Here is a 23,053-nt window from a genome sequence, read left to right on the forward strand (position 1 = left end):
AAATTGCGCTATAGCTCAGATCTTCCGCGGTACGGATTGAATCTAGGCCTGAGAGGAACAGACGTGAATAATGACATGAGATGGGGCATTGTGACGGTCCAGACTTTTATACAAAAGGAGGATGTCATCAGGGCTGTAAATGCAGTCTACTGTCATTATCAAACACAACTATCCATGCCTGGGGTAACCTAAGCAACTACCCATATCAACATCCATCTAATGCTCTACAACTTCTATAAATAACAAGCTAGTTTTGCAGAGAACAAATTATTTCCACCTGCTTTACATCACCAAAAGTGGTGTGTGTGTGTGTGTGTGTGTGTGTGCGTGTTGAAATCAGAGCCTAGCCATTCTTTATTGTTTGGCAGAAGCCCCTCTGTCATCATCATTGATTACGTCTATCATCCTAATTGATTAATGATCAATTGATCAAGGGCCCTTGCGCTCTCTGGCGGGTTGAAATAAAAAGTAATCATCACCACAGCCATTCAATGCCATATTTATGGATAAGGGAACAGGCGAGGCATTCACAATTTATTGAAGTGGGTGAAAAGCAATTGGCAAACAAACACAAAAATCAGTTTGAATTACAAAAACAAGTTGGAAAACAGGAAACACAAAGGACATGTATCCTTCCTTATCCCTTTCTAAATGTAAAACATTCAGGCAACGCTTATTAACCTCTCTGTCATTGAGAGAGGAGTCTTCTTTTTACCTTATTAACAAGAGTTATTTGAGAAACTCTTAGGCTGCGTTTACATAGGCATCCCAATTCTGATATTGTTTTCACTAATTGGTCTACGGACCAATCAGATCAGCTCTGAAAATAATTTGATGTGAAAAGATCTGATGTCATTGGTCCAAAGACCAATTAGTGGAAAAAATATCAGAATTGGGCTGCCTGTCTAAACAGAGCCTTAGTGACCTGCGATAAAAGGACAACTTCACTCCTGTCTTTACCATATACTTAGTCTGAAAGATCAAGTACTGATAGATATTGTAAAGGTAATCTTTTCTAAATGTATTCCAATGAGTAGTATGAAGATGTAGTGCATAATCCTAAATCATTTAGGCTGCGTTTACACAGGCAGCTCAATACTGATATTTTGCCACAAATTGGTCTTTCTTTTTTTCTCCATTGGAGAAAATAGCAGAATTGGGCTGCATGAGTGAACACAAGCTGTAAAAAAAAAAATCCTGTTGTTTTTACAGTAACTTACTGGCAGCTGTACGTTACCTGTAAGTTACTGTAAAACTAACAAAAAGTACAGTATGTACTGTTAAACCAAAGTTTATTTGGAATTTATGGTAACATATTGTATATATATTTTTTTACAGTAACTTACAGGTAACTGGCTGCCAGGTTTAAAAAAATGTTTTTTTTTACAGTGCAGCATCAGAGGAGCCTTAAGAGCAGAAATGTATGATAAGAACATCAAGTACAGCACTTTGGTGGGTTTGTGTTATGTACAGTATGTCATCCATATCTGGAGCTATCCTGCATATCACAGCTCTGATGTAATTGTACATCAATCACAGTGATCATTCTATGGGTGTACACTATGTGTAAGATATGTCACATTCCATGTAATTGTGACAATCCTGTGTGTTCAACCCACTAACATACTCAGCTATTTTTCATTGGATGCATCTGCTGCATTGTTCCTTGTAACATTGCAGTTGTACAACCGTAAAGTTGCTTGTACTGAAAAGAGTTCAGATTTCCTAGGCTGTTGAAAAGACATGATTTGTAGAGGATAACAGTGGAAGTGAAGGGCTGAAATAGTGCAGTTGTTACACTTACCAGGCTACAATGAGATCATACAGCACTTGATTTAAACTTAATACAGTACAACAAACAGCACCACAGACACATTGGAGCCATACTTATCTAGGACACACGGAACTAAAATCTTGAGTGATTATGTCAGATGCTTGTTTAAATTTTGGGGGGAGATGTGTTAGAAAAGGTACTAACGAGGCTAGCGAAGTCTTCGCCCCTCTATACGTATAATCTCAGCCAGTTTCGAGCAAGTCTAGGGGTCAAATATCCCCTCCCCTTTTGAAATTTGAAAGATGTGGGCACCTGCGAAATTGTGATTTGTCCAAATGATCAGTGACAAAAAATCTGCATACCGGTACAAAGTTTCTCATTAGTCGTCAGATCCCACAGTCTGTGGACAGATGCTACTACCATTTACTGTATGTTACGAGCACCTGTCACCGAGAGATTAGAGTTTTCTTACTTATGCGTAATGAATTTCACATTTCACAATGCAATACAATACATACTGTACTGCTCAGGTATAGTAAGTAGGTGGATGAAATGGATTGAATGAGGCTGAGCAACTTGCTCAACAGCCCAAGAGCCTCACATGCTGCCATACCAACACTGAAATGGTTGGATGTTTCATCCCAAAAAAATCAAGAAACTATATGACTACCTGATACAGCTTACACTATAATGATATTACAAAAGGACGGAAGAAGAACACTGCAATATAACTTTTAAACCCTTCAAGAAATCAAGACATCTGTCAGGCTTCAACACAGAAAGAGCTAGCACAAAACAAAGGTGTAACAGGTAATCTGCAGAAGCTATATATTCTTGCAGACTATAGAGTTTGAACGGGAGGACAGCATGAGGAAAGTGCATTAGTCACATGGGTATGTTCTGTCCTCAGAGAGACTACCCAGAGCTCTGATACCACATCACCCTTCAAGTACTGGATTATTGCTCAATAAGTATAATTGTTGAAGCCACGAAAGGTGGGTTTCATTATTTTAAAAGTCAATTCGGTTCATAAAGTCATATTGAGTTAAAAATACTCCAAGGGAATATGGTGTAAATGAGGACAAAACCCACAATTGGGTAAAATTGGCATTCACAGATTGCAGACACTAAAAAGGGCCTAGGTTATCACACACAATATTGAATTCATACAAAAACCACCAAATAGGGTTGTTAAAAAAATACAACTGCCAAACTTTGTTTTCATTTATAAATGTATCTTGAAAAATCTTGCATATATTTGAAAATATTACTTTTATAATTTGAAGTGTCGCTAAAGCGTTTAGCAGTGTTCTTCTTTTGTTGATTTTGGAAGTTGCATGCAGAGATCTAAAAAATCATTTTGATTATATCATGAAAACCATTAGCCTGGCTGACGCGACTCACATGGTACACAGCCGAAAGAGAGCTGTGACACAATGGTCTGGAGAGGAGTCTGTTGTGAATGCAGTATTTGCACAGAAATGGGTTGAGCTTTGATTGGTTCTCTCAAAAATGGCTTCTTTCCTGGGGGGTTGAGACCTCACGTTGTTTGGATTTGAAAACCCAACAGTTGTATTGGAAGGGACGGCGCTCAGGGGCTGTGAGTGGTCGTGCCGACAACATCAAAATAGCCTTTTCAGTCTGTGAAGTCAGAAGGACTTCGAGTTAGGTGTTAGCCAGACTAGAAAACTAAAAAACATTACAAAACGAACACTGCTAGTTCAAAGGTAGGATGGCTGTCGAATCTATTGACAACAAGTCTTTATAGCTCCCCTCTGACATCATTTGTAGACAGATGAAGAATGTATTTTATTTAAATGTTTTATCATTATCTTTGCTTTTGATGGGCACACGTGCACTGTAGTGTGATAGATCAGATAGGTTAGGAGACCAACGATATAGTTTCCTTGAGTCTCCTCTCCCGCATGGTCAGTAAACAGATAGGCTGTTCCATTTCAGATGCTTAATTTGGCTTCTGTTGGCATCTTGCACATCATCAGAATCTGCTTCAAGGCTTTCTGAACATCCTCATCCATCTGACCCTGTAAAGAATAAAGTAATGGTGACATAACATTAAAACTACACCTGCAACGTTTAATATGAGATCATATACAGAGTACACAGTATGCATAAAAACATACCTGGACGGCGTATAGGAGATGCATCCTGTAGACGGACACTATCTCATGGTGCTGCCTCTTTGACTCCTATAGTAAAGAGATGCAGAAACAGTTTAGGGTTTTATTTTTACACATATCAGACGCTCTTATCCAGAGTGCCTTACAGGAGCAATTAGGGTTAGGTAACTTGCTCAAGGGCACATTGGCAGATTTTTCACCTAGTCGACTCAGAGATTCGAACGAGCAACCTTTCGATTACTAGCCCAACTCTCCTAACCACTAGGCTACCTGCGGCCCAATTAGCTAGTGAAATATCTTTCATCAGCTATATAACCATGCTGAAATTGCTCAGAATTATGAAAGATAACCATAAAAAACTAAGACTGCATATTCAGGCAAACCCCCAGCAGTGACATAGAAAAAACGCATAACCTTCAGTAGACTTTCTAGATCAGCATCTACATTGTCTTTAGTCATAGCTATCGAAGTACTTCCAAAGAAACAGGGTGGTCAATAACTAAGAAGCCGTGTGTACTGCAGCCTGTGAAAAGCAGCCACAGATAGGGACATGCAGCCCGCTGGGCACAGACATCAGTTCAACGTCTATTTTAAATGTACATTTAGTTGAGTTGTCAACTAATGTAAATTCAATGTGAAATCAACAAATCATTTCACCATGTAATTGGATTTAGGTTAAAAGATGAAATTACCTTATGTTGATGACTTTTTGCAAATCCAATCAGTTTTCCATGTTGATTCAATGTCATGACATATAATGTTTTTTGTTGAAATGACGTGGAAACAACGTTGATTCAACCAGTTTTTTCCCAGTGGGAGTATGATCCAGTGTGGCCGCCCAGTCCACACACGCCTGTGACTCATTATGTCTTGGACCAGAGGAGGCTGCCCTGTATCAGGACATTAGATGTCTTGGCTCTAAAAAACTAAAGGTATTGGCTAATCATGACAGTACAGAGATTCACAGTAACTCACCCAACTGTTAGCTTCCAACTGTCTGACAGATGTTCCAGCAAAGTATTTAGTCTTAGGAATTCGTGTGAAATGGTATATCCTGTCTATTGTCTCTGATGCTTTCTGAGTGAGGTTGAATGCAGTACACTGATTGTTGGTTGAATAAGCCATATTATATTTAGTTTGAACGAGTATGACTTACCCCTAGCTGGTACTGCAGCTGCTTGACTTGCTGCTGTAGGTTGTCCAGCTGCTGCTGCTGCAGGGTCTGCTGTCTCTTGGCTGAGCCTGCACTGTAAGACAGCTGGGATAGGCTGTTTAAGGCATCCTTTAATTTCCCCACTTCTCTCGACAGGTCATCAATCTGAGACACAAACATGGGGATCAATAAAAGTGCTTAGACAAAACTGCTTTTCTATCATAACCAAAGACGAAACAAAATGTCATAAGAAAGCAAAATAGAGGGATACCTCTCTAAACTCTTCAAAGATTCAATGCAGAGGTTTTTATCTCAATATGAAATCATTTCTCAGTAGCAATTAAGTACCTTACTGTTAAAGTATCTGATTGCTTTCAATTAAAATGCTCAAAAAGAAATACAAATTAATTTATTAGCAAAGAGCAATTTCTCAAGCAAGAATGGTCTGAGTGGGGAGGGGAAAACTGTAAACTGTCTATTATTGGCATAGGGGTTTGGAACTCTTATTGGGTTATTAACTAATTTAACACCTGGTGATGGCACCAGGCAGGCCAAAACTCCATCCCACCAACACAGACTGATGGTGGTCTTTTCAAACAGCTCTTACACTAAAAAGGCATTATCATCATTTTCACAATTTCACAGTATTATTCCAATCCTAGTGTGGAAATATATATACAACACAGGAAATTCACGTGTTTGACTGCACTGGGTCTTTAAGTGTTTCCTTTGCCAAACCAGGGAATTTGCGAGCTATTCATTACCATTGAACGTTGTATAAAGCACTCTACCAACAGAAAGCAGTACATAACAAACCTTCTTATTCTTCTCTCTCTCTGAGCTGACATGTTCCTCCACCAATTTCTTCAGCTGAACGATTGCATCCTGGGCTTCTCTGAGCTTGGTGCTCAGAGTGTGGTTCTCCTTCTCCCTGCTGATGGACAGCTCCTGCAGGGCCTCCCTCTCACTCCTCCCCTCTCTCAGTTCCTGCCACGCTGCAGCCGCCTCCAGAGCCATCTCATCCTGCTTCCTCAGTGCCCCCTGGAGGAGCTGTGTCAGGTTGCCCTCCTCCTTCTCCAGGCCCTCTCTCATCTGCTCGTGCTCCAGCCGTGATATAGAGTCGTCCGGTGTGTGGTCCTTCTCCATGGTCAGTCTGTTCTGTAGGGTGTCCACCTGCAGGGTCCTCTGTGACAGCTGTTGTCTCAGAGCATCTGCCTGGGCCTCCAAGTCCTTGATGGCGCTGCCCAGAGAGGACACCATCTGGGTGTGGTCAGATAACGCCACTGACTCCTGAGCCTCAGCTTCCTGCTTCAGGAGGGCAATCTCCTCCAGAGAGGCTGAGTACTTGCTCTGTGTGTCGGCTAGCGATGCCTGCAGCTCCTCTACTCTGCTTCTCAGCATGGCCTGCTCCTTGTCTGGGGAGGCTACAGGGCTGCCAGGCTTAGACTTGACAGCCCGGATCTCCTCCAGCTGGTTCCTGGTGGAGCTCAGTTCACTCTTGGCCTCACTGTAGGACTTGGATAGTTCCAGCAGGCGGCGCTGCAGCCCATCGATCACGCTCCCCAGCTTGCCTTTCATCTCCTCAAAGTCTTTAGCTGCTGCCTCCACGGGGACCGCCCCCCTCAGAGCCTCCTGCAGCATCCTGATCTCCTCCTGCGCCTCCTTGTACCGGTCCACCAGCAGGCTCTTCTCCCGATCACCGCTGTCGTCTGCTGCCTTCAGCCTGGCCTCCTGCTCCCTGATCCGGCCTACATCACTCTCCCTCTGCTGCTCTGACTGGGCCAGCTGGGACCTCAGCTCTTTCACTTCCTGCTCCAGAGAGCTTCTCAGTCTCTGGAGCTCTTGCTCTGTCGTTTCACTCCCTCCACCACCTCCTCTTTCAATATGTGCCATGAGGGCCAGCACCTCCTCTCTGGCCTGCTGGTGTTTCTCCTGTGTCTCCGTCAGCTTGGCCTGGAGCTCTGCTAGACTCTCCAGCAGCATCTCCCCCTCCCTCCCTGTCACCTCCCCCTGCTCAGGTTTGAGCCTGGCATGGAGCGTGCGGTTCTCCTTCCGCGTCTCCTGCAGTTTGGAGTGGACTCTCCCTAGGGTCTCCCTCAGCAGTCGGATCTCCTCCTCGCCTCCCCCCTTCCCCCGCTCCCCACTCTCTTCCTCCTCTTGTCTCAGGGAGGAGTTACTGAGCTCCAGGACAGACCCCTCAGACATGTCCTCCTCCTCCGTCCCCTGGGGCTGGAGCAGGGGCTCGCTGGGGGACTTGTGGGTGATGTGGTAGGAGGCATTAGAGTTCATACTGTTGGGGCGGGACGAGTCCTCTTGGCCAACCTCACCTCCCTGGGGAGACGGACGCTTCTACAGAGAGATGTAGATAGAAGGAAAGATGAGATGGGGAAAGATAAGTAAACAAGATTTAGTTGATTATTTCGGATCTTATTAAGTGGATCTTTCTTAGGTAGAAGGCCTAATTACAGTAAACACCACACTGGGATATCACCATATTTCACCATATTGGGATATCTACGTCCCTGGGATGACAAGTTATATTGAGTATCTGGCTTACCTTGAGTATTTGGGCTAACTGCTGGTTCTCCAGAGACAGAGCTGTAATCTTGGCATGTAGGGCCACTACCAGAGCTGAGTCTGCCTTCCCACAGTCCTCTGCCTGTATCAACACAATTATACAGTTAAAATACAATGGTTTGGACCACCAGGGAATATTATGTTAGGGGTTTGGGACATCTCATGAAATTTACATCACACTTCCATTAGTAATATCTGAGGTACATGTAGTAATATTAGTCAACAGTTCAGACTGTGTTAAGTAAAGTAGTGCAGCGGGTGGTTAACTTGTACTGTAACTGACTAGATTACAGTGTGGGTTTTTGAGCTGCTGTGCTGTGTAAATGGATTCCAGAGAGAGAGAAATGGGACCGAGAAAGCTAGTGGACTGGGATCAAAGCAGCGCAGGCAAATTATAAATATATAAATATTAAAGGCCTGCGCTGTAGATGTAACTCGCCTTGGGCTCCGGCCCCGGCTCCGTCTCAGTCTGGCTTATAGTCACAGTCTGGTCCACAATCTGCTTCAGTTTCTCAATGGTCTCCAGCAGCATGCACTTCTCCTCGTGTAGCTTCTCCACCTCCTCCCTCTGAGACACGCCGCGCAACTCCTCTTCCTGACAGAAAGAGATAGGAGAAGGAAAGAGGAGGGGAAGAGGAAGGGAGAGAGTTATGCAGGGAGAGAGAGAGAGAGAGAGCAAGAGAGAAAGTTATGCAGGGAGAGAGAGAGCGCGAGTGAGAGAGGAAGAGTTATGCAGGGAGGGAGATGGAGAGCGAGAAAGAGTGAGCGAGAAAGATATGCAAGGAGAGAGAGAGAGAGAGAGAGAGAGAGAGAGAGAGAGAGAGAGAGAGAGAGAGAGAGAGAGAGAGAGAGAGAGAGAGAGAGAGAGAGAGAGCACAGTAAGCAAAACCAACATAAACAAAAGTTGGTTACACAGAAAATAAAACATGATGGAAAACAACCAAATGAGAGGCCTAATGACTGATAAGAAATGTTCTTGATTGTAAGTGCATGTACCTTATAATTAAATATTTGAAATCCACAACTTTTACTGCAGAGTGGAGTTTCATTTGGGGTCATGTATGCTGGAGAGTTGGGACTAGACATCTAGAAAGTTTGGAAACATGAATTACATTTCTTATTGATTACTCCTGCGTTCTGCACCATAGACACAGTAATTACTATCTACACATACAAACACACTCACACAGACAGAAAAACTAAACTAAACTAAACTAAACAAAACTAATACAGCACTGAATCAAGAGTCCTTGAATAAAAGCAGCAGACAGTAGGGTGAGGCTCCGGGAAAAAAAACACGTGAATTCAAACAGAACCTGACAAGGTAAACACATATTATAACGTTTAAGAACTTCATTAAGAGTAAAATGGTATCTGACACAAGCAGGGCTGAGGACCATTCAAAACGGACCAAAAAAGGAAGACAACAGACAGAAGGGAGACAGACAGACCAAACACAGACAGGCAGACCAACAGACAGACAGACAGACTGACTGACCAACATGATGACAGACAGACAGACAGAGACATGCCTTTACCTGCACAGGGCTAATGGGAGGTGGAGGTGCTTTTCGTTTTTTGGGAGTTGTGCTTCGATCGCCACCTAACCTAGCCACTTGATCATGCTGAGGTGTGAGTGAAGGAGTGGGAATAAAGAGAAGAACAAAAACAACAGAACGATCCAGCAGTTTTTAGTTAGGTTAGTTAGTCAAAGAGAAGAATAATCAAACATTTGGAGGATTTGTGATCAAAGAGAAGGTATTTATCGAGGAGTAACAAGGCCCTGAAGATGTATCTGTTTAGCTATTGTTGTTATATTCGTGCTCATACATGCTGCTTGAGGTGCATTTCAAAACGAGTCATTACGTAAAAGAAACATAAGGTTTAAACAAAGCTATCCTCTCATTCAAGATAAGGTTGTCAATGACAACACTACAGTGGAAAGAGGTTGGTTTGACTGTCTAATGTGTACTATTCCTTCTGATTAGACTAATAGGTGTCATTTATCACATTGATATCAAGTTAAATGTGTGTAGGTTTAATGATTAGGAAAAACTGGTTGCAGTTGTAAAGCTTAGAAGAAGATAGGAAGACTGCACAAGCTGACCTAACTTACCTGAGGAGTTTTGGGGGACTTTGGGATGTCTGTGTATAGGGAGGAGAGAGGGGAAGAACAACATTCAAGACACAGCCTGAAGATGGCAGTGTTGGATAAATTCTGCATGACAGGCCAACTGAAAAGTTGCATTTCAAAGCTTGACCACAAGGAGGTCAATGACGTATCTGGGTTGATTATGGAGAAAAGAAAAGCCTGAAGTTCTTCTAATCAAAGCATCTCTCTTTTTATAACTTTACAGAGTGAACAATAGAACAATGCTTCACGTTACAACCATTTACATGCATCCGAAAGCTTGAATTTCATAACTTTCAGTCACCTCAAATGGATTTGAAGGGAAAATAAGCCTGAAGGAGTCTGCTAGAGTGTCTGGTTAATTGCCTCATAGTAGGCTCGATCAGTACTAAAGACAGTTCCTATCTCACCGCTGTCTGAGTGTGCACTGTGCAACTCGGCAGTGAGGACGGCCCTGATCTCACTGCTGCCAGACAGCTTGGCGTAGTGCAGAACGTCATGACCCAAAGAGTCCACAGCCTGAAGAGCAGCTCCTCTCTGGACCAGAACCTCCACTACAGACATACTGCTGCTCTCACTGGCCAGCATCACTGCTGTCCTGTATCAAACAGTCAGAAATAGTATAATCATCATCATCATCATCATCATCACCACCACCATCACAATACTCATCATTAACATATTCTTCTTCATCCTCATCACCATCATTACCATCAACCACAACATCACCATCAGGGTATTATAATGTAATGTGCTTGAAGACAACCCTGTAATGATTAAATGAAGATATGAAGTAGAATGCAAGTGTGATCTGACATATGACTCCTTCCCTACCTGCCGTTCTTATCACACGCGTTGACGTCAGCTCCCCAGTCCAGGAGGCTGCTACAAACATCAGCATGGGCGTGTCTGGCGGACAGCAGCAGGGGGCTGAGGCCATCCTGCAGGACACACACATCATAGTTCACTAACAGTATATTGCATACAGTGTGTTCAGATGCCTTGATCATAGTAACACGGAACAGAAGTTTGCATACTGTACTGACATACTGAAGTTCACATAATGTACTGTAAAAGGCTCCATGACCTTGTTTCTCGGTAAGTGAAAGGAAGAAGTGGTTGGAATGAAAGCTTTACAGTACATTCAGCTGGTGTACACTAGAAGATAGTACATTGTTTGGTCTGCTGCAATGAAAGCATACCATACTAGAAACAAGCTGTTTCAGTCATGTAGTCCATGACCACAATGCAATTCCAAAGACAACACTATGAGCGGTAACAGGCTGGGCTACATCCTTCAGCATCCAGCTAAAGTAGAAGCATGACTTTATAGCTCCAACCTCCACTGAAACACATGAAAGTAAAGCAGCCAAGTCCTTTTATTGTATCCTTTTGGCACGCTGAGTTAGCCATTCTCCCCCACAGCTCAGAGAGAGGGAAAAAGAGAGAAAGAGAGAAATAAAAACTTTACTCTACCACCCCCTCTCTCTCTACCAGGCAGCCACACACACCCACATACACCCCTCCACCCCTTCTCCTCTGATGCGCAGACAGTCCTCACTATCAAATAATGCAGCCACCCATGTGTTTCTTTTTTTTATATTCCTTTCTGTATATCCTTTCATTTCTACCTTTCTTTCCCAGGGTTTGGCTTGCCTTATTAACAAGGTTCAGGAAACTGACACCTCATCAAAAGCAGAGTCAGGCAATATCTACAGGCATAGTCTTTGCTTCACGGAACATTACACACTGCACTGGGCGTTGACTCGTTACTTAACAGGATCATATGGATCTACTGTCTCACTGGTAGATGGAAAATGTTTCAAAATCACATAATATCCCTGAAAGCTCTCTGAAAACACTTACAAGGACAACCATAAAACGTGAAATACTAATGGCTGACCCTAGACTTCATACTCAACTTCAAATTAACTTCGTAACTTCAAACTTCTACCATAGATTAAAACCAGGAGTCAGTTGAAAGATAATTTCACCAACGTACTTTCCCCAGAGACACATCACACATCACAACCCGTAGGTTGAGTGATTTCTCTGGTGATACAGTGAGCTCCAAAAGTAGAGACACATTTTGTTTTGTTTTGGCTCTGTACTCCAGCAGTTTTTTATATATATATATATATATATATTTATTTTTTATTTATTTACTCCAGCACTTTGGATTTGAAATGATAAAATAACTATGAAGTTAAAGTGCAGATGAAGTTAAAGTGCTTGTAACGGTGGTCCTCCTCCTCTTCAACCGAAAAGGAGGAGTAGTGATGGAACCAAGATGCAGCGGATTGTGAAGACATGATTTTAATAAACAAGACGGAAAAACCACGAAACGAAATACACTTGACTAATTAACAAAATAACAAAACGGAGTAGACAAACCTGGACATACGAACTTACAATAAAACACGAGAACGCACGAACAGGGAAAATAGCCTACACATAAATGACGATGAACAAACAAACCGAACAGTCCCGTATGGTGCGACAAACACTGACACAGGAGACAACCACCCACAACGAACACTGTGAAACAACCTACCTAAATATGACTCTTAATTAGAGGAATGCCAAACACCTGCCTCTAATTAAGAGCCATACCAGGCAACCCATAAACCAACATAGAAACAGAAACATAGAATGCCCACCCAAACTCACGTCCTGACCAACTAACACATTCAACACACTAACAGAAATAGGTCAGGAACGTGACAGTGCTTTCATTTGAGGGTATTTGCATCCATATCGGGTGAACCGTTTAGAAATTACACCACTTTTGTACATAGCACCCCCATTTTAGGGGACCAAAAGTATTGGGACAAATTCTCTTATATGTCTATTGAAGTAGTCAAAAGTTTAGTATTTGGTCCAATATTCCTAGCACACAATGATAACATCAAACTTGTGACTCTACAAACTTGTTGGATGCATTTACTGTTTGTTTTGGTTGTTTTTCAGACTATTTTGTGCCCAATAGAAATTAATGGTAAATAATGTATTGTGTCATTTTGGATTCACTTTTATTGTAAATAAGAATAGAATATGTTTCTAAACACTTCTACATGAATGTGGATGCTACCATGACTAGGGAAAGTCCTGAATGAACTATGAATAATGATGAGTGAGAAAGATGCAGACGCGCAAATACATCGATAACAACTTGTCAAGACGCTGACTACCAGACCTGTCCACGTGGTGAGGCTTCTGACAGCCAAGTGTGAAAACACTGACAGCACTTAAACACCAAGAATGACCTCCGATGACTCTTGGTGTATAAAATGGAACCTTCAGAGCTGCTTAAAGGGGGGCTGAACTTCCTGATTTAGCATCGGTTTCAATTCTCCTCATTAGGAAATGCGACTGAGAACGAGATTTGGGTTTTTGAGGCGTGCTTTGATGTGGGTATCTCGTGTGTTTGTTTGAAAGTGAGAAGCGTTTGAACTTTCACTCTGCCAAAACAGTACACAGTTACAGTCACTCACCCTTCTAGATAACTTGAAACAGTCTAACCAGGTCTTGCCTGGAAGTAGCCTAGACTAGCTAGCAAGCTAGCCAAATTCTTTCGCCAATTAGGTTCAGCCGGTCGGTGTGCAACCGTGGCAAAAGTTGGTTTGACTTTGGATAGCCTGTCTGTAGGGTCTGTTAGAGAATGTCAATAAATTATACAATATAAATTGGACAATTATTTCATATTGCACACCTTTTTGTTGTCCTATATGTATATGAATTCCTACAATTTATAGTTGTTTGTGGTTTTTATGTCATTGAAGTGTGGAGCTATTGATAGTTTCAAATGTTGTCCCATGTACATTGTGTAATTTACTAATGGTCCCTAACTATCCCCATAGGGACATCGGCATTGTGCCACCCGATCAGGGTGGCGTGCAGCTGTGCTCCAAATTGATGATTAGTTGGGTGTTGCAATCTGTGGGAATTTGGGCAGGATTTAAAACCAACCCAAGGAAAACTGTTACGGTACCATTCATTCTAACATAATTTTTTTTTAATGAATTATCTCGCAAATCTCAGTTTTGGACGATACTGAATTTATGACCAAAATTATGTTATGTACACTTTGTAGTCAATTTGAACACTAGAATAAAAGTTTCTGACTCATATCAACGCCACATAAGCCGCCATCAAAAGGCCAGTATCCACCTCATACCTTATTCTTATTCACTAAAATGACCTTTGGTAAATAACATGGGAATCTTTTCAGACCACACTGTACAGTTTTAATAAGTGTTTGTATGTCTATAGGTGAGAGAGGACAAAATCAACCTTGGTAGGAAAGAGGAAACATTACTAGCCATTGTGTGCAGGTGTGACAAATATGACATTTGACACTCTTGGGGAATCTGAATGGGGATAGGAGATATGTCAGAGTCCACTGGAAATGTGTCAGACTTGCTTGATGGTACACTACTAACATATATCACAAAGGGCACAGCTATTATGCAGGTTTCTAAGGATTTATACGGCAAAAAAACAAAGCTCCGGCAGCCGCAGAGTGTGAATGTTTTCATACTCTCGCAGCCTGGGGGGATGAGAAATACGTGGTCTGATCCTCATGCCTAAATAAAGCCACAGGATGGCATCTGTGATTGAGGCCAGCGGAGCAGAGGCTGTCTGCCAGGGCCCAGGAAGCTTTTGTAACAATCTGACATTTAAGCCATGTGTAATCTCAGCACTCAGCACAGTGCACCACAGAGAGCTGTGGCTAAGGCTGTCTGGCCTGACACAGAGAGCTGTGGCTAAGGCTGTCTGGCCTGACACAGAGAGCTGTGGCTAAGGCTGTCTGGCCTGACACAGAGAGCTGTGGCTAAGGCTGTCTGGCCTGACACAGAGAGCTGTGGCTAAGGCTGTCTGGCCTGACACAGAAAGCTGTGGCTAAGGCTGTCTGGCCTGACACAGAAAGATGTGGCTAAGGCTGTCTGGCCTGACACAGAGAGCTGTGGCTAAGGCTGTCTGGCCTAACAAAGAGAGCTGTGGCTATGGCTGTCTGGCCTGACACAGAGAGATGGAGAGGGTTAATCATGAAGGAGTGGGTACATCATGAAGGAGTGGGTACAGGGTCCTAGCAAAGCCACAATGTTACATCAATTACAGTGCCTTTGGAAAGTATTCAGACCCATTTACTTTTTCCACATTCGGTTACGTTACAGCCTTATTCTAAAATGGATTAAAAAAAATATATAATCCTCAGCAATTTACACACAATAGCCCCCCATAATGACAAAGCAAAAACTGTTTCGAGGCACAGATCTGGGGAAGGGTACCAAAACATTTCTGCAGCATTGAAGGTCCCCAAGAATACAGTGGCCTCATCATTCTTAAATGGAAGAAGTTTGGAACCACCAAGACTCTTCCTAGAGCTGGCCGCCCAGTCAAACTGAGCAGTTGGGAGAGAAAGTCTTTGGTCAGGGAGGTGAGCAAGAACCCGATGGTCACTCTGACAAAGCTCCAGAGTTCCAGAGTTCCTCTGTGGAGATGGGAAAACCTTCCAGAAGGACAACCATTTCTGCAGCACTCCACCTATCAGGACTTTATGGTAGAGTGGTCAGACGGAAGCAACTCCTCAATAAAAGGCATGTGACAGCCCACTTGGAGTTTTCCAAAAGGCACCTAAAGACCTGGCACCATCCCTACGGTGAAGAATGTTGGTGGCAGCATCATGCTGTGAGGATGTTTTTCAGCGGCAGGGACTGGGAGACTAGTCAGGATCGAGTGAAAGATGAACGGAGCAAAGTACAGAGATCCTTGATGAAAACCTGCTCCAGAGCACTCAGGACCTCAGACTGTGGAGAAGGTTCACTTTTCAACAGGACAACGACCCTTAGCACACAGCCAAGACAACACAGGAGTGGCTTCGGGACAAGTCTCTGAATGTCTGTGAGTGGCCCAGCCAGAGCCCGGACATGAACCCGATTGAACATCTCTGAAGAGGCCTGAAAATAGATGTGCAGCAACACTCCCCATCCAACCTGACAGAGCTTGAGAGGACCTGCAGAGAAGAATGGGAGAAACTCCCCAAATACAGGTGTGCTAAGCTTGTAGCGTCATACTGAAGAAGACTCAAGGCTGTAATCGCTGCCAAAGGTGCTTCAACAAAGTACTGAGTAAAGGGTCTGAATACTTATGTAAATGAAATATTTCCGTTTTTCTATTTTAATAAATGATCAAACATGTCTAAAAACCTGTATTTGTTATGGGGTATTGTGTGCAGATTGAGGGGGAAAAAAACTATTGAATCAATTTTAGAATAAGGCTGTAACGTAACAAAATGTGGAAAAAGTCAAGGGGTCTGAATACTTTCCGAAGGCACTGTATGTATGTGTCCCACTGTCTATAGATCCCCTTTATTCTACTCTGTTTGTTCTTGCAAGTGAAAGGCAAGGCATGAGTGACTACACCTCATCACCATCCTGTATAATACTGAGATACTTCTGTCTCTGTGTGTTGTATCGGTACGTTGACATGAACATGGTTTACAGACAACCACACTATAAACATCCACTCCTCCATGACCGTGAATGTTTAAAAACTCTATGTGTGTAACAAGGACATTTTGTGGGGACATTTTGCTTGTCCCCACACGGAAAAACGCTATTTTAGGGTTTGGGTTATAATTAGGGTTAGAACTATGCTTAGGAGTTATGGTTAGGTTTAGGGGTTAATGTTCGGGTTAAAGGGATAATTAGTCAATTAAGCCCTTTATCTACTTACCCAGTGGATACCATTTGTATGTCTCTGCGTGCAGTTTGAAGGAAGTTTCTAACTAGAATTAGCACAATGACTGGAAGTCTATGGTAACTGCTAGCATGCTAGTAGATACCATAAACTGCCAGTCATTGCGCTAACGCTAGTTTGCTTTGGCTCGCGAAACTACCTCTAACTTCCTTCATACTGGACGCAGAGACTTATAAATGGTATCCAATAGTTCATCAGACTATGAGGAAGTAGATACAGGGCTTAATTGTCAAAATCCCGAAGTAACATGTTAAAGTTAGGGTTTAGGGAAAATAGGATTTTGAATGGGAATCAATTGTTCGGTCCCCACAAGGATAGTAAAACAAATGTATGTGTGTGTGTGTGCATGTCCACAGTACATAAGCTACAGCTCATCCCACTGAATGTTAAATGCAGCTAAATTACATTCTTTGACCTGACCTTGCTGACGACCGTCTCCATCACCTTCTAGTGTGGTCATACTCTGTAAAGTTACAAAACCTCTCAACAAGGATACCTACTGCTCCCTATCTCCCGCCCCCGACTGTTTCTCTGTCTGAACAGCAGGCTCTGCCCACACAGCTAAAGTACCTCTGTTCAGATGGCATCAAAGCCCATTTATATCTGATGGATAGATCACACTGTGGAGCACTACACCATTACACTTGATTGTTTCTGAGAGACAATTTTGATTGCAGCAATAGCTCTCTGACAGAGACACAACACAGTCATCTTGTGTGTTTATCATCTAAAGGATTCAGACATGATAACAAGCTCACAGTAATGAAGACGTGTCAGGCTTTGAGTGGGGCGAGAAAACAATGGACTTTTAAATGCTCTGACTGGTGTGTGACTCCCTTTCAGGACCCTCCACAGAATCCAGTTAGTTCCTTGGAGAATAACAGTGTTCATTGCTATTTTAGGACTAGGGAGGATCGATAAGAACCCACAGATTGATTGGAGAGAATTTTTTCATCTACACTACAGCACACAAGTGCTTATTCTTATACTTCTGCAACAAAAGCTAACATCTTTGATTGCGCCAAATGGATTCCTTTGTTAACAAAATAGTTTTCTAATTCCTATCTTGTTGTGTGTATAATTTTCTCTCAGGTGTTATAAACTTGGTAATGCAGGATTTGAGAAACGTTTAAAACAATCAAGTATGGAGGATTTTATGTAACACGAACCCTCACTAAAGGAAGAGTATGATTCTCTATGGCAGAGTTGAATCAGAGGTTCTGAATGTGCTGTATTGGTTATTTAAGCAATAAGGCCCGAGGGGGTGTGGTATATGGCCAATATAACAGGGCTAAGGCTGTTCTTCTGCACGACGCAATGCGGAGTGCCTGGACACAGCCCTTAGCCATGGTATATTGGCCAAATATCACAAACCCCCGAAGTGCGTAATTGCTATTATAAACTGGTTACCAACTTAATTAGAGCAGTTAAAATAAATGTTTTGTTGTACCTGTGGTATACGGTCTGAATAGTATTCAGTATTCAGGGCTCAAACCACCCAGTTCATAATACCAAGTTATACATTCTTAAACATGTATCTCCATAGTAGATTACTGGATCAGAATAACTGTTAAAAAAAATATTTAAAAAAACATAAAAGTCCTCACAGCTCTTTTTACGACCCCTGTGCTGCAATTAATGTAATTGGGGAAAAAACATGAGCATTTTTAGATGTGGATGAATGTGTGCTGGGAGAGTTGGTCAGTGAAGCTGGTGAGAGGGAGGGAGACATCTTGTACAGCAGGGATGTGGCCTCACGCATCCCAAAGAGGAGGAGGAAAAACAACACAGTGTAACGGTCCTGACCTGTTTTATGTTGTTTTTTGTATGTGTTTAGGTCAGGGCATGTGTTTTGGGTGGGCAGTCTATGTTATCTGTTTCTATGTTGGTTTTGGTTGCCTGGTATGGCTCTTAATTAGAGGCAGGTGTTTTGCGTTCTCCTCTAATTAAGAGTCATATTTAGGTAGGGTGTTCTCACTGTTTGTTTGTGGGTGATTGTCTTCCGTATCTGTGTTATGTCTTGCACCATACGGGACTGTTCGGTTGTTCGTTTCGTTTCGATGTAGTCTGTTTCCTGTCCGTAAGTGTTACGTTTAGTTATGTAAGTTTATGTTCAGGTTTCGTCTACGTCGTTTTCTTGTTTTATATTTTTGAAAGTGTTTTGTTTTTTCGTGTTGCCATCATCGTGTTAAATAAAAGATGGCTTATTTCCCTAATGCTGCATTTTGGTCTGATGATCCTTCTCTCCTCTCCTCGTCCGAGGATGAGGAGAGCGACAGCCCTTACAGAATCACCCACCAAACTAGGACCAAGCGGCAAGGGAGTGCTCAATAGAGCAAAAAGGACTCCTGGACTTGGGAGGAGATCCTGGACGGTAGAGGACCCCGGGCTCAGCCAGGGGAATATCGCCGTCCCAAGGAGGAGTTGGAAGCAGCGAAGGCTGAGAGGCGCTGGTATGAGGAGGCAGCGCGTCGACGCGGTTGGGAGCCCGTGAGTCAGACCAAAAAATTTCTTGGGGGGGGGCACACGAGGAGTGTGGCAAAGCCGGGTAGGATACCCGAGCCAACTCCCCGTGCTTACCGTGGAGGTAGAAGGCGTCGTACTGGTAAGACACCGTGTTATGCGGTAAAGCGCACGGTGTCCCCAGTACGCGTGCTTAGCCCAGTGCGGGCTATTCCACCTTGCCGCACTGGGAGGGCTAAGTTGGGCATCGAGCCGGATGTCATGAAGCCGGCCCAACGTATCTGGCCTCCAGTACGTCTCCTCGGGCCGGCGTACATGGCACCAGCCTTACAGGTGGTGTCCCCGGTTCGCCTGCATAGCCCAGTGCGGGCTATTCCACCTCGCCGCACTGGCAGGGCTACGGGGACCATTCAACCTGGTGGGGTTGGGGAGGCTCGGTGCTCAAGAGCACGTGTCCTCCTTCACGGTCCGGTAGACCCGGTGCCACCTCCATGTACCAGTCCTCCGGTGGCAGCCCCCCGTACCAGGCTGTCTCTCCGGGTTCTCTCTCCTGCTGTTTCCTCCTCTCCAGCGCAGCCAGTGCCTAGACCACGCACCAGGCTGTCTCTCCTTCTCCTCCCTACAGAGCCGTCCTGCCATGACCAGCCAGAGCCGTCCTGCCATGACCAGCCAGAGCCGTCCTGCCATGACCAGCCAGAGCCGTCCTGCCATGACCAGCCAGAGCCGTCCTGCCATGACCAGCCAGAGCCGTCCTGCCAAGACCAGCCAGAGCCGTCCTGCTATGACCAGCCAGAGCCGTCCTGCTATGACCTGCCAGAGCCGTCCAGCCAGGACCTGCCAGAGCCGTCCAGCCAGGGCCTGCCAGAGCCGTCCAGCCAGGGCCTGCCAGAGCCGTCCAGCCAGGACCTGCCAGAGCCGTCCAGCCAGGACCTGCCAGAGCCGTCCAGCCAGGACCTGCCAGAGCCGTCCAGCCAGGACCTGCCAGAGCCGTCCAGCCAGGACCTGCCAGAGCCGTCCAGCCAGGACCTGCCAGAGCCGTCCAGCCAGGACCTGCCAGAGCCGTCCAGCCAGGACCTGCCAGAGCCGTCCAGCCAGGACCTGCCAGAGTCCCTCAGCCAGGATCTGCCAGAGTCCCTCAGCCAGGATCTGCCAGAGTCCCTCAGCCAGGATCTGCCAGAGTCCCTCAGCCAGGATCTGCCAGAGTCCCTCAGCCAGGATCTGCCAGAGTCCCTCAGCCAGGATCTGCCAGAGTATATCAGCCGGGACCTGCCCCTTGTCCCGGTGTTGCCCCTTGTCCCGGTGTTGCCCCTTGTCCCGGTGCTGCCCCTTGTCCCGGTGCTGCCCCTTGTCCCGGTGCTGCCCCTTGTCCCGGTGCTGCCCCTTGTCCCGGTGCTGCCCCTTGTCCCGGTGCTGCCCCTTGTCCCGGTGCTGCCCCTTGTCCCGGTGCTGGTCTTTATCCTGGTGCTGCCCCTTATCCTGGTGCTGCCCCTTATCCTGGTGCTGCCCCTTGTCCTGGTGCTGCCCCTTGTCCCGGTGCTGCCCCTTGTCCCGGTGCTGCCCCTTGTCCCGGTGCTGCCCCTTGTTCCGGTGCTGGTCTTTATCCTGGTGCTGCCCCTTATCCTGGTGCTGCCCCTTGTCCCGGTGCTGCCCCTTGTCCCGGTGCTGCCCCTTGTCCCGGTGCTGCCCCTTGTCCCGGTGCTGCCCCTTGTCCCGGTGCTGCCCCTTCTCCCGGTGCTGGCCATTCATTTAGGGGATGTTAGTTTTAGGGTGGTCATTGGGAGGGGAAGACAGAAGCGGGGAGTGACTATGGTGGTGTGGGGACAGCGTCCAGAGCCGGAGCCACCACGTGGTCAACTGCCCACCCAGACCCTCCCCTGGACTTTGTGCTGGTGCGCCCGGCGTTCGCACCTTGAGGGGGGGGGGTTCTGTAACGGTCCTGACCTGTTTTATGTTGTTTTTTGTATGTGTTTAGGTCAGGGCATGTGTTTTGGGTGGGCAGTCTATGTTATCTGTTTCTATGTTGGTTTTGGTTGCCTGGTATGGCTCTTAATTAGAGGCAGGTGTTTTGCGTTCTCCTCTAATTAAGAGTCATATTTAGGTAGGGTGTTCTCACTGTTTGTTTGTGGGTGATTGTCTTCCGTATCTGTGTTATGTCTTGCACCATACGGGACTGTTCGGTTGTTCGTTTCGTTTCGATGTAGTCTGTTTCCTGTCCGTAAGTGTTACGTTTAGTTATGTAAGTTTATGTTCAGGTTTCGTCTACGTCGTTTTCTTGTTTTATATTTTTGAAAGTGTTTTGTTTTTTCGTGTTGCCATCGTCGTGTTAAATAAAAGATGGCTTATTTCCCTAATGCTGCATTTTGGTCTGATGATCCTTCTCTCCTCTCCTCGTCCGAGGATGAGGAGAGCGACAGCCCTTACACACAGAGCTGAAAGAAACCACAGACATGTAACCTCGCCCCAATGGAGACCACAAGTTCGCGGCTACTAGGGCTGACCCCATTTAGTCGGCTGGTCAATTGTTTGGTCGATAGGCTGTTGGTCGACCGAGATTGTAAAATCTATTCTGGAGAGGACTGCGCAAAGAGGTCCAGACGGAGTTGGCGTGTCGGGAGGACAACCTATCCGTGGATGCATTCATCGCGATGGCCATCCGTCTAGATAACCTTCTTCGGGAGCGCCAGTGCCCACCTGGCCACTCGCCTCCCTCCTTTGGCCGTTCAGAGAGAGAGCCTGAATCCATGAAGATATGGTCCACACACCTCCCTGCAGCAGAGCTGCGTCGCCTGAGGCAGCTGGGGCTCTGTGCATATTGTGATAAGGAGGGGCACCAACTTCAGCGATGTCTGGTACGTCCCAGCCCGGGATCCATAAGAGCAGAGGGGCGGTCACCTGATCATCCGACTCCCAGGAAAGGCGTAAGTACTCCATCATCATAATTTGCAGCAAAACAGCTCCTGGTTCCCATTTCACTGGTTGGGTGTCCCACATGTGTTGTTTTTACCGCTCTAGTGGATTCCAGTGCCGCAGGGAACTTCATCGACCAGGCCCTCGTCTCCTTCATGAAACTCTCCTCGTACCCGCTCTCCTCTCCATTTCCGGTCCTAGCTCTGGATAATCAACCAGTGGGATCCGGCATTATCACCCATGTCACAGCACCACTCACCTTCACCATGGGATCCATGCACCAGGAGAGCCTTCCCTTCCTCATCATCACCGCACCAATGCACAAAGTCCTGCTCGGCCTCCCGTGGCCCCTTCGTCATGATCCCACCATCTCCTGGTTGAGGATGGAAATAACCAACTGGTCACCCGGATGCCAGAAGAGAGAGTCCTGTGGTTGCCCTCGACTTTCTTAAAGGCTCTGCGACACTGCGCATCCGCGTCTACCCTCTATCGGTGGCTGAGACAGAGGCCATGGAGGAGTACATACAGAAGGCTCTCCAGCAGGGTTTGCACACATAATACTCATGCAAGACTTGCTCCTATACCCTCCTTTTCTTGATTTCCAGTAGTTTCCACAACTAAGTCAAATGTCTTCCACAGATCTGACTTCCACATTCCCTCCTGAGCAACCAGTAAACATTTGCCCATTTCAAGTTTATTCTTCACATGCTCCGCATCCAATTTGCTATCACGTGTTACTGTGTTTGAGGGTTTGTAATAATCCATTTACTGATGTCAGGCCCTATTGGTCACATGCATGCGATGGTTTACATGTTTCACGTAAAGAGAGCAAGGGTTGAGGGGATAGGGAATGTTTTTCCTAAACAAATTAGGGATTTCGGAAACAGAACTTTTCAGTCAGAAACAAATAAGAAACTAAATGGCTGAAATGATGTTGCAGCTTTAGCATGGACAGTGCAATACACTTGCTGTGCTGTGGTGCCTTTTAGCTGCAGTAGGGAGGAGAGCGAGACAACGTGCGCCAGGCACACAGTCATTCGTTGTCATCCGTTGTCATTTTTTTTAACACAGTGTGACAATTGGGCTCTTTCTTGAGTCATTTGTGTTTCTTAATTATTTAATCAAACAGTGTGCTTAAAGCATCATAC

General features: G+C 45.1%; 1 protein-coding gene across 1 annotated transcript in view; it reads right to left on the minus strand.

The window, feature by feature from the left end:
- Window positions 1-521: 521 nt before the first annotated feature.
- The window catches only part of LOC129813914 (ankycorbin-like), a 68,613-nt gene continuing 46,081 nt past the window's right edge, over window positions 522-23,053 (minus strand). Inside the window, exons 8-18 of the mRNA XM_055866539.1 lie at window positions 10,608-10,714; window positions 10,184-10,371; window positions 9,759-9,787; window positions 9,181-9,267; window positions 8,639-8,728; window positions 8,082-8,237; window positions 7,623-7,724; window positions 5,882-7,414; window positions 5,069-5,230; window positions 3,916-3,981; window positions 522-3,816 (exon numbers count right to left, since the gene is read on the minus strand). Of these exons, the coding sequence (XP_055722514.1) occupies window positions 3,730-3,816; window positions 3,916-3,981; window positions 5,069-5,230; window positions 5,882-7,414; window positions 7,623-7,724; window positions 8,082-8,237; window positions 8,639-8,728; window positions 9,181-9,267; window positions 9,759-9,787; window positions 10,184-10,371; window positions 10,608-10,714 (2,607 nt within the window). The 3' untranslated portion in view covers window positions 522-3,729. The remainder of the gene's footprint in view (window positions 3,817-3,915; window positions 3,982-5,068; window positions 5,231-5,881; window positions 7,415-7,622; window positions 7,725-8,081; window positions 8,238-8,638; window positions 8,729-9,180; window positions 9,268-9,758; window positions 9,788-10,183; window positions 10,372-10,607; window positions 10,715-23,053) is intronic.

This window comes from Salvelinus fontinalis, chromosome 2, assembly GCF_029448725.1.
Source record: "Salvelinus fontinalis isolate EN_2023a chromosome 2, ASM2944872v1, whole genome shotgun sequence".
In the NCBI taxonomy this organism is placed as follows: Eukaryota; Metazoa; Chordata; class Actinopteri; order Salmoniformes; family Salmonidae; genus Salvelinus; species Salvelinus fontinalis.